The sequence below is a fragment of the Nannobrachium achirus genome (assembly GCF_963921795.1).
Source record: "Nannobrachium achirus genome assembly, chromosome: 13".
Classification (NCBI taxonomy): Eukaryota; Metazoa; Chordata; class Actinopteri; order Myctophiformes; family Myctophidae; genus Nannobrachium; species Nannobrachium achirus.
The window spans coordinates 57,719,342-57,731,840 of NC_137833.1; the positions used below are offsets into that span (position 1 = coordinate 57,719,342).

At 41.2% G+C, this 12,499-nt stretch overlaps 1 protein-coding gene across 1 annotated transcript; it reads right to left on the reverse strand.

The window, feature by feature from the left end:
* Positions 1-7,915: 7,915 nt before the first annotated feature.
* On the reverse strand, positions 7,916-11,810 carry LOC308297469 (HLA class II histocompatibility antigen, DR alpha chain-like; the record flags this gene model as incomplete). The annotated part of the gene is made up of 3 exons (XM_080740874.1): positions 7,916-8,049; positions 8,363-8,647; positions 11,780-11,810. The coding sequence occupies 3 exons, from the start codon at positions 11,808-11,810 to the stop codon at positions 7,916-7,918; spliced, it is 450 nt and encodes a 149-aa protein (XP_080597000.1).
* Positions 11,811-12,499: the final 689 nt, after the last annotated feature.

The window sequence follows — 12,499 nt, forward strand, 5'->3', positions numbered from 1 at the left end:
AAGTGCAAGTAATGAACAAAATCGTTTTTGAAAAATGGTATTGACATTGATATTTCAAAGACAAGATGATCCTTAATGGTCAATACAATGTCAGAAATTAATTATATATGTCAGAATTAGTTGATTTAGACCTATTGCACCTGTTTATACTCCTAACAATGGTCAAGTTATGGCCACTGTCTTCGAAATAGCAAAATGACCTTGAACATGACCTTTTCGAGGTCCAAATCACCCAAAATGGTCAAAACAATGCCAGAAATGAATTCCCCACACCACAATTAGTCCAAATATAGGTATTACATGTGCATGTATACACCCAGAAACAGAAAAGTTGGATTTTCATCATAGCCGATGGCAGCCATATTTGATTTGGCCATTGCGCCATTCGTGGCACTATGGCGAACGAGCACCTCGGTGATTTTTCATGTCTAGGGACCCACTGACTCAGTTCAGGTGAGAAACTCCCCTAACACCAAATTGCGAGCAGGACTTTAAGCCAGGTACTGGACTAATTGTAGAGGTTGTATGCAGATAACTCTTCTGGGCCGCTGCTGCACTTCCTGTTTTGGTGGCAGCAATGATAATGGATCACATTGTAGTCGTCACATTGTAGCATACAAAGCGGTATAAACTACATTATTTAATTTTATTATTTTAGTTAGTGTAGTGTAATAGTGTAATAGTGTAACTAGTGTAACTGGAACTAATATTGATCAGTCCCTTACTGCATCGTCTATTTCTCAAGTCTTTTCAAAAACACTCTTAGGGCCCCACCATGAATTTCAAAATTTACATTTTTTTTCTTGTTTTTTGGTCTTCCCAGTGTCTCTTCTAGCCCAAAAAACCCTATTCATTAACTCTAAGCCTTGCCTTTCATTTCAGTGATTTTCTGAATGGGCGGGTCTGAACGGTACCCTTTTGAAATCGAGAAATCTTTTGTTTATGTTACAGGTTTATGTCACAAGGGGTTCATTTCCTATTGGGCCCCCTCGAGAAGGAGGCGGTACTTTTTGGGAAGCTATATTCTATTGACACTATATATATGAGTTGGAACCATGATGTAAAGTGGTACTAAAATTGGGTTGAATTGGACTGACTCTACATGGTTTTCATAATGGTTACCATGCTAATCTTCTCTGACTGCATCGTTCTAATTTTAGCCCAAAGACAGCCAAGTATACAGCGCCTGTTGACTCTACATGGTTCTCGTCGTGGTACCATGCTAATCTTCTCTATATCGCTCCAAATTTAGCCCAAAGACAGCACCCCGTTGCCAACAAAGGGCATGTTGGTATTGGGACCACTCGGATATAGGCGGAAATATAGGGTACGCCTGGTAGCTAAGGCACCCAGCTATGAAACCATTGATTTCTCGCCAAACAGCATTCCTGGCACTCGGCCGATTTCACACCTTCGCTTTGTCCCTTTCATTTGAGTAGAGCTCGGACAGCGTCAAAGCCCGCCCCCACATCTTGGCTGTCTGTGATGTAGCCATAGAGTTATAAGGATGTAGCTCTGTTAATGCTGTACCCCCTCCAACTGTCCTATATACTGTATTATGTTCCTTGTTCTTCCTTATAAACTGTTTTTATTTTATTTTTTGACACTTGCTTTGGCAATGTAAACGTATGTTTTCTCACAAAATGTCATGATTACCGAAAAGTTTTGAAAAACAGTCTCTCCAAAATCCTTGCCATAGAGTTATAATGTATCGCTCCGTGCGAATGAATGCGTAGCGTCGCCAGCGTGACTTCTTCTCAGTCTACCGAAAATAGCAGATCTACAAGCTCACAACATGGTGTGAGCAGACGCTGTGTGAGCTTGTTGATTGGGTATTTTTGTTGCGTGACACTGTCGCACTATTCGTTATAAATTACACTTTTAAAGAGATAGTACAATTTTTTTTGTTTCTTCAAATATTTTCCAAAAATAAAAAGGTTACTTGCCTTCTGTCTGTTAAGTTAAAGTACTGTATTTGAAGGCCCTAGTCAAATGTAGTGCAAATATAGATTTTTGTTGTTGCTTAAAACAAAGAAAAGACAATGGAAAAAATAGATATGCATTTACTATTAAAAAAAAGAGAGAGAGACATGGAAATGTTAGCCTATAGTTTATTCTATAAAACTAAATATACAATTTATAGTATCATTTTACAGTAGGCTATTATTAAGAATTCATGAATAGTAATGTAAAACTATACTATATACATATTATATATATAATATATTTACAAAAAAAATCAGAATTGATAGTGTCTCATGTCTTTCCACAAAATAACAGAAAATGCTCAATAGTGGGCTCGATAAAAGCTCGATAAATGAAAATTAACAAGCTCCATCCCTACCGGTACTTGCTTTGGCAATGTAAACGTATGTTTTCTCATGCCAATAAAGCTCCTTTGAATTTAATTTAATTGATGTAGCCTAAATACATTTAGCCTAAATGCTGTAGCTTTTCCTTTTTGTAGGCTACTTAGCTTTTTTTTATATCAATACTTTTGTTCCTTTACTCAAGTAGGCATGCCAGCATTTTGAATTCACGACATATACTTGTAACAGATTATTTCTATATTGTAAGTGATATTAACTAAAGTGATACTAACTAAAACTTTTGTGGGTAGCCTACTTTTTCCACCACTGGTAGGTGGGGGGGGGGGGGCATAAAGGGGCGTGGTCAAAGACGGGCACCCATTTGAATATTGAAACTTCTACGCCCATGCGAGTGGTTGTTTATGCTAAAACCTGTATAAAACCGTTTTATGGACCAATATTTATATAAAATATATATTTTGAAAAGCATGGTGGGGCCCCTTTAAGAGCAATGTTTAGCTGTGTGTTTAAAGAGGTGGTGCCATGATAATTCCCCCCTCTAAAACATGATTATCAGGTATTATGATTATACTAGGAGGAAGATTTTTTCCAAAAAAGTATACAGAAAGAGTTAAAATTGGGTTTTTATGTGGCCACACCCCCAGTTCATTAAGTATGCATGGATGTCATGGTGGGTGGTGACCTAGCTGAGTTAGCCACACCCCACAGTGTTGGGTGAATGGCAATTAGGGGAGGAGTTGATTCTGTGATGTCATCTTATCTGTGTTTTTTAACCGACACTTTTGACCAGAGGTGGCAGCCTCCAAGAGAAAACAAACAAATACAAAGTGAATAAATAATTGCTCATAAAAACCACACCAGGGGGTCTAATGAGGTACTTTCAAGCTCCTAGACACATGAAAAACAGAAAAAGTACACAACTATGGCACCACCTCTTTAAGGTCTGCCCACCACCACAGAGGTTGTGGGTGTGAATTGACCGAATTCACGTTACGCAACTTCCTGGCGCTGACGTCATGGTAGAGGGGTAAAAACTACTAATTTAACACAGAAATCGCGAATTTAATGCAATTTCCGAATAGTAATGTATAAAATACGGCTAGCATGATCAAGAACAGAAGATAGTAAAAGGGTTAGGGTTAGAACAAAGCGGTATAGTTTACTTTACCGTTCGAAATAATGATTTGTTGGCTTAAAGTCCAGCTATTTCTATTAGAGTTTCCCCTTCTAAATTGACAACAGCACCCGGGGAAAGCTGAGAAATCTGCTGAGTACGCATGCGTGGGCGGGCTGTGAATTCGGTCCATCCACATGTGGTGCAGCTGACTTTGCCATTTGTGTGAGTACAATTCACCATTTGTCAAGTCCCGCCCGTTGTCCCGCCCCTCTTCACACCCATTGGTTGCTATGTCTTGGTGGAACATTCGGTGGGACACTCCATCCACTACCATTGCAATTCAGTTGCTTCGTATTGTTATTCTGTGTATTCAATTCTCATTTCAAACTTGGTTTCAGTGAAATGGAGCTGCTCAGTGGCAGTATAGTGACTCAGCATGTTTTTAAATGTTTTTATTTCTCCAAAAAACTATGTTTTAGCAAATTCAACATAAAAAGGCGGAACCAGGGCGGGACAAGGCAGATAGAGCCTGCTGGTTGGTCAGTCAGGGACCAACCAGAAGGCTAACAAAGGGTGAATTGGCCCGTGTTCGGGGGAGGGTAGCTTTTCTCAGCTCCCATCCAAGATGAAACTGGATGTTGTCAAGGATAATCAGATCTGAATTTAATATATTACAGTATGAATACCGTTTTTCAACAATAAAGCACAAAAACACACTTTAAGACCTCATAGTCTTTATTTATTTTTATTTTTTAAATTGTTCAGTTGATTTACTTTTGACCTGTTTGAGGCTCTTTAAAAAATGTAAATTTTGTTATAGACATGCAATTGTAAACATATTGTGAAGATGTTAGAAGAGTTAACACACACTATGCTACATGCAAAACAACGTTTGTGACCCATTCCAATGCTCTGTGCCACATATGGGGGACCTGGTCGTTTCTTAACATATTTGAAGAAGATATGTTCATTTGAAACTCATTTGAAAAGTCAGAATTCTGAAAGGTGACAAAATACCTTGTGATGAAATAGCACTTTTAGCACCCCTCAGGGTCTGGTAATGGGTGTGAATATTAGGGCTGCGTTCCCACAGTAGATGCATTTGCACTCTGCATCACGCATGCATCTTCAAAGTCTCTTCGAAATAAGAATGCATTTCCCACAATGCTTTGCGGGAAGTGGGCGGTTCCGCTAGAGGAGGAGGTGGATGTGGATTTTGGCCATGTAGTTCTTTTGGAGTTGTGGTCGGGTGAAGGCAGAGTACTGCTGTTTTTTGGTGACACACAAAATGGATCTACAAGCTCACAGCACATCGCCATGCGACACGTTGTGAGCTTGTAGATCTGCTTTTTTTTACCCTTTTTTTGTACATTCTGATGCCAACACTAATATTTTTACTCAAGTAAATTTTGAATTCCAGGCTTTTACTTGTAACAAAGTATTTCTGTGTTGCGGTATTGATACTTTAACTTAAGCAATGAATGTGAGTATTTATTCCCACCACTGTACATGACAAAACACTTCAATTTTATTTTGAATAGCACATTTAATCAATCGCATCTGTATATTTATGACATGTAAATAAATATTTTGAATATTGATTTAATATATTTTTTAATTTACTTAAAATCATTTTGTTCTGAAATAAAGGCTTCTTGTCACTGCAGACATAGCCTGGTTAATAAACCAGACTGCACAACACCACCCCCTGGCGGTAGTCGTGGTGTTGGGGTCTGGCCCTTCACATTTAATAATCTTTTTCCACCAGCCCTCAGAAAGGGCGAGCCAATCAGGGCTGTAGGCTTGGGGCACGTGGTGGGTGGTGGCCTGGTTCAAAACCATTCAGCCAATCAGGCGAGTCTGCGTGTATTCAAACATATTCCCCCCTCCACTCTATTACAGACTTCAAACAGTCCCTAGTCTTTGATGCTTTCATTGAACTAACAAGCTATTGACACTTGTATGGCTCAATCAATTACCACAGCTCACAAGCCCTTTGAAGTTCAGAGGGAGCAATTGAGAGCAAGTCACCTTGAATTTTTTTTAAACCACCCCTTGGAAATGAAAATTCTGCTCCCAGGTCCAGACTAATATCCAACACGCAGTGAGGAATTAGTATGAGCAACGCCAGGCTACTGCAGACAGGCTCTGCTGCTGTAGAGTACAGACTACAAGTGAATACAAGTGAACACAGCTGTGTGGGATCACATCACTGCCCTTCTGTCCTATTGGTTGGCAGTTGAACCCTGCCCTCCTGCCTCATCAAGGCTCCCCCGTTGCAGCTTGGGTGCTCCCTGGCTGCTTGCCTACAATTTGCCTCTTGGATGCATCAAGCCTTAACTGCAAGCTAGATGCATGCTTGATGCAAGCTTGCTTCTTCAAATCATGTGACTTCCATTGGGAATGAATGGGCAATGCTTCCCCCCCTCCTCGCCCAAAGACTCTGAAGACACTTTTGCATACTGTCTGGAGCCAGCCTAAGAAGTTAAAGCCAGGTACACACAGCAACATATTTGAAGTGTCATGGAGTCATCGGATCGTTAAGTATTTCACACTACAAAAGTCTCTTTCTTGAAATCGGCTGCCATAATATCTATAATAATGTTTTTCACTACACAATTGATCGCTGATAAGGGATCACACATTGTAGGACTTTTCACAGGAAGCATAGCCAAATTGTATCCTAGGTGGTATTTTAGTCTGTGTTTCTGGCCAATGGGAGGCAGTGTTGTTGGGGAATCGACATCAGCAGCATGAAGCTCAGGGATTGGTTGAGAGGGATGTTTTGGTGTGCGCTGCTGGGAGTCGGTGTGAAACAAGTTATAAGGATAAACTGAGGATTGCGTCTCTGCCAATCCATCCTCGATTTCTTGGGTCCATGTGTTATTGTGGTGCATGTGCATTATTTTGTTTTGTTTTCTGCATCGCTTTCTTTGGAGCGGGACCGTATATGTTCCCCAGGTTCTATGTTTCCCATTTCCCCCCTCAAAAAAGGTTCTATGTTCCCCACTTACCCAAAAAAGGTTCTATGTTCCCCAGGTTCTATTTTCCCCACTCACCCCCACAAAAAAAGGTTCTATGTTCCCCGCTCAACTTAAAGTTCTATGTTCCCCACTCATCCAAAAATGCATGGGAAACATTCATTTCTAATTATTAATTAGATAACTCAAACACAATAATGGGGAGAAATTACGAATACTAGTGGGACAGGGGCACTAGGGACATCTGGACACCATGCTTTTGTTATGACTGGGCATCAGGATGAGTGGGCACCTGGACATCTGGGCAATAGGGACATGTGGGCTTGGGCATTTGGACGAGTGGGCACTTAGGGGTGGAGACATCTGGGTACCTGGGCAACTGGGCACCTAAATTACGATTGCCCACGTGTTTTCTGGTGGGGAACATACAGTAGATCCTTTTTTGGTTGGTTTTTTGGGGGAACATAGAACCTTTTTGTGGGGAGGGTGGGTGGGGAACATAGAACCTTTTTGGGGGGGAGGTGGGAAACTTAGTGATAGCTAGGAAGTTTTTGTTTAAACATGTAGCATTTTGTATGTATTTCTGTTTATGTTAGTAGGCTACACAGAGTATGTCTGAACTGTAAAACTATATTTTGGACAATAAGCAGTCTGCTAAAATATGTACATGTGGGACTAACTTCTACAACAGCTGTCACTGTGTCTCCCTTTTGCCTCCTGTCAAGTCAAATGAATGTCCTGTTCCTTGGTGTCAAATCTCTCACTTTGGTCTTCCTGATCTGAACAGCTGTCTGTCTAGGCCCCTGTGATATGTGTATTCGACATTGTATGTAAAGCCATGTATTCTTGTAGTTAAAGAACAGTTACCTGCCTCTCACCGTGGAGGGGACAGGGCTCTGCTCATGTTACAATGCCATTGGCCACGATATTTGCATATAAATACCCCCAAAGAGACTGATATTCACACCTCCCAGAGAAGTTGACATTCCAGCGTCTGGACGAACAGCATCTCACTTTTTCACTGAAGCTGTTCCTCACAAAAACATAAGTAAAATGCCTCTAATATTATATACATTTTTTGGTGATCATTAGAATGTCTGGATCATGTACATATGTTATTATTGTGATAAATATTCCCAAAATGCAAATTAGAGCATGATTTATGGCTATAAAACCTTACAAAAACATTATTATTTTTTTAAACATTACATTTTCCCCTGATTAGGACTCCTACAACACCATCTGATTTTTTTATTTCTTTTTTTGCCCAGTAGAAATGAATTCGGGCCTTGCAGGGTTAAGATTGTAAACAATTTCTTTCATAACACTTTGAAATTTAGGTGAATGATATTCATTGAAGATTTTGACTGTGGCATGAACACATTTTAGAGTAAACACATTCTGTGGAGGTTTTCTCTCTAAAATCAACAGTGTGCAAACATGGGAAGACCCACTGTGCATGGGCCAACTGAATACTTCTTAAGACGTTAGTTGCTTTGTTTTCCTTTGATGAGGAACAAGGTTCCCATGGCAACCCCCAGCAGACCCAGGGTCAGCCCCACCCCACAGAACACAGCTGGACCCACACTGGGCTGGTCTAGGAACTGATGATCATCCACACCTGGAGAAAAACACGCACGCACGCGCGCGCACACACACACACACACACACACACACACACACACACACACACACACACACACACACACACACACACACACACACACACACACACACACACACACACACGATACATGACTCATGATTCATGATACAAGATACATGTTACAAGTGTTTGTTTCATTTTAATTCAAACTTTTCGTCTTTCTTTCTTTCTTGAAATGAAATGAAATGAATGAATGACTTGTTAAATTGTTAAATTATGTATTAATTTATTATAGATATGTGTGTATTAATCAGGACAGCGTTCTTACCCCACTTCATGATGTCAGGTTCGGTCAGTGATGTGTGGTTGACCACACAGCTGTAGAAGTCTCCCTGCTCTGGTGTGAACTTCAGACTGGAGAACTGGTAGAAGGTGTTGTCCTCTTTGAGGTGCGGGACGCTGGAGGTGATGTTGGTGGTCAGGCTGAGGTTGTTCCTGGTCCAGGTGATGTGGACCGGGGCAGGGTAGAAGCCAGTCACACGACAGATGAGAACGTTGTCCACTCCCAGCTGCACCTCGTGCTTGGTGTAGAGGTTCAACCCATATGGAGCTTCTAGAAGACAAATGAAATAACACAAAGACACACAGACTTAACTGGTCTTGGATCTGAACCACAACAGTTTTTTTTTTCAGAATGTAAAAAAAATATATATATTAGTTATTTTTTTTCTTCACTTTTGTACTACTTTTAAATGGTTTATTGTGGTCCTTAATAAACAAACAAAAAAAACATATTTTTTCACCTCCCTATACCAGGTTTACTTAACAACTAATCCTTCTATAATCCTTCTTAATTAAGTGTGCCTGCCATGCAATGGCAAAACACTTATTGTAATCCGCCATACTTAAAGGGGAAGACCACCCATTTTCAATATTGAACTGTGTCATTAATATACCTTAGAGGAGTTGTGTGGAAATAGAAAAAAAGTTCCCCCCCTTCTGTGTTGCCTAGAACTGGAGGATTGATTTTGGGGTTTGTATTGTAAAGTACAATGTGTGATGTCATCAAGTTGTACTTTACAATACAAACCCCAAAATCAATCCTCCAGTTCTAGGCAACACAGAAGGGGAGGAACTTTTTTTCTATTTCCACACAACTCCTCTAAGGTATATTAATGACATATTTCAATATTGAAAATGGGTGGTCTTCCCCTTTAAGTCATTAAGTAAGTCATGTTCTTGCAAATTTCTGCTCGTAATAACTGCCGCACAATTTACGCCACCCCCGCAATATATACATCAAAATGTGCGGCTCGGCCGGGAATGGTGTGCTATTACTTTTCTTTCCGATCCGCGATACGATTGCGATGTAATTCGCAAAAAACGACGCCCAAAAACCCCATTGACTTAGAATGGGGGACTCCGAAAAAAAACCAGAAACTTTGGCGCCACATAATTGCCTAGCAACGTGATTTAAACTTTAAAATGCACACACAACTTTGGTCTTTTTCCGGCCAATAGGGATGAGCTGTAATTGATTAAGCCCCGCCCCCTCTGTAACAGGAAGTGTCCTTCGCCAAACAGGAAGTGCCTCTATAACTCATGAACCGTTTGTCGTACAGACTCGCGGCTGGTGTCATAATTTTTTTTTTCTCAAAACATTTTTTTTTCTCAATTTTTTTTTTCTCAAAAATGTTTTTTCTCAAAAAGATTTTTTTTCTCAAAAATGTTTTTCTTACATTTTTTTTTCTCAAAATTTTTTTTTTCTCAATTTTTTTTTTCTCAAAAAATTTTTTTTTCTCAAAAAAAATTCTTTTCTCAAAAAAAATTTTTTTCTCAATTTTTTTTTTCTCATTTTTTTTTCTCAAAACATTTTTTTTCTCAAAACATTTTTTTTTCTCAAAACATTTTTTTTTTCTCAAAACATTTTTTTTCTCAATTTCTTTTTCTCAAATTTTTTTTCTCAAAAAACTTTTTTTCTCAAAAAACTTTTTTTTTTCTCAAAACTTTTTTTTTCTCACAAAACAATTTTTTCTAAAAAAAAACTGTCGTTAAAGTGCGACCCGTGATAACGGCCGAAAATGCGCCAAAACGCCACTAATTAGTCGAAATGGCTGTGGGTGGTGTCATATGAAGAACCATAATGTTAAAGCTTATGCAAAAAATGCTAATGTTAAAAAATGTAACGCTAATGCTAACACCAACCGCTACACAAGGTTGCACAGACTTAGCGAGCTGCAGGCACACTTAAAATGTCTTAGAAATTTTCTTTTCTAGTTTTAAAATGTCATCAAGATGTATAGGTGTTGGAGCGAGAGCACATAGGCCTACACTGTGCACGTAAAGGTAAATCTGGAAAGGCTGGTCTTGCATAACCTCAAACCTGATTCAAAACAATACAGTGCATTATAATGGCGAGTATCAGTATACGAGAGGTTGATATTCCCTGATATCAGATATCAGATATCAGGGCAAATTAGTTGGGGCAAATCCGATACTTCCGTGACCACGAGAGCAAAGGTCCGTTTCTCAGTGTTTTTCTCAACTATGAAGGTTAAATAACAAATTGAGCTCCCCATGTCCCTCGCAAAAAAGCGGGCAAAATGTTTGACAGCTAGGGTAAAAAAACTAAACTATGGTTTAGTGATGAGTCATCACTTTTCACAGTCTTTTGGGGTCCATTTTTAGCCCAAGGAATGTTTTTTCATGCAAAACAAATGCTTGCAATGGATTCAGAATAATTAAAAACCCCTAGTTTGAGGGGAGACCGATATGTCGCCAATGTAGACAGCCGGGTCACCTAGCTAGGTGGTGCACCAATAACCAGTCGTCGTTAAACTTAACTGTCCTGTTGCCGAGGTCCAGGCGACAGGAGTTCCTTTATCAGTATCACAACTTCGGGCCAATAATGCGTTTGTCGGGCAATGCCCCATGATTAAAGTAACGATGGGGGGCGTTCGATTACAAGGGTTGCTTGACACAGGCTCCCAAGTCACTTTAATGCAACAGAGTTTATTTGAAAATCACTTTCCTCAAACCGATTTGGGCACAGGCCCACTCGTTTTCAAATTAAGAGCGGCTAATGGTCTTGATATCCCTTACACCAGTTATGCGGTATTTGATTTGGAACTAGAAGGAGTCCAAGTACCATCGTGAAAGACGAACACTGCACGCAGCCATTAATTATTGGCATGAACGTGATAAGTGCATGCTGGCGCACACTGTTCAAATGGCCTGGGAGGGTTGCCTTTCCCCCGCGCCAAGCGAATGCTTTATGGCGAGATGCGTTTGCTGCCTGTAAACGAGTCGAAGCAGTAACAAACGAAGATGGGTCTTTGGGTTATGTGTGGCCGTCAGTCGCCACAAGATACGAGTCCCCGCCCGCAGTGAAGTAGTTGTATGGGGACATACACGCCGGGGACCGCAAGGAGCTGACTTTGAAGCCCTAGTCGAAGCTCTGACAGATACAAAGGAATTGGGGGTGGCGCGCCTTGGTTACTGTGCGGGGTGGGCGGGTCCCTATTCGCCTCTGTAACCCCTTCCCCTATAGCCTTGTCGTGGGGCGCTACCAGAAACTGGGGAAGTTATACCCAGTACGCTGCTGATGTCCGAGGGATCCAGGATCTGAGCCTGTCTCTAGCTGCTGACGGCCTGGTGGAGGTTGCCTTGGTGAGCGCTGCGGATGACGGGCCCGTGCGCACCTTACCCCAGGAACTCCAAGGGCTGGCTGAGCGAACCGACCTACCTGAAGGGGAACGTGAGGGACTGCAGGCCATGTTGACTAGATGGGAGAAGGTATTCGCTGTACACGTCGAAGATTTCGGACGGACGGATGCGGTACAACACCAGATCCATACAGCGGGCGCCGCACCGATTTGTGAGCGACACCGACCACTGCCGCCTTCTATGTACAAGGAGATGAAGACCTTGCTGAGTGACATGCTGGAGAAAGGAGTCATTGCTGAGAGCTGCAGTCCGTGGGCTGCACCAATCGTGCTGGTGAAGAAGAAGGATGGAAGCTGGAGGTTCTGCGTCGACTATCGTAAGTTGAATGTTGTTACGCATAAAGATGCATTCCCTTTACCCCGCATTGAAGAGACTTTGACAAGTTTGACTAAAACACAGTGGTTCTCGACACTCGATTTAGCGAGTGGGTATTGGCAAGTAGGAATGGATCCTCGTGATCAAGAGAAGACTGCCTTTACTACGCCACTAGGGCTTTTTGAATTTAAGCGGATGCCCTTTGGGCTGTGTAACGCACCTGCTACGTTCCAGAGACTCATGCAACACTGTTTGAGCGGCCAAGTAGCCGAGTCGTTATTAGTTTATTTAGATGACATTTATTCACCCGACTTCTGTTCTCAACTGCAGCACCTGGATCGAGTGTTCGCGCGGCTCTGGAAACATGGATTGAAGCTGCGCCTGGATAAGTGCAAATTGTTGCAGCGGGAAGTGCAGTTCTTGG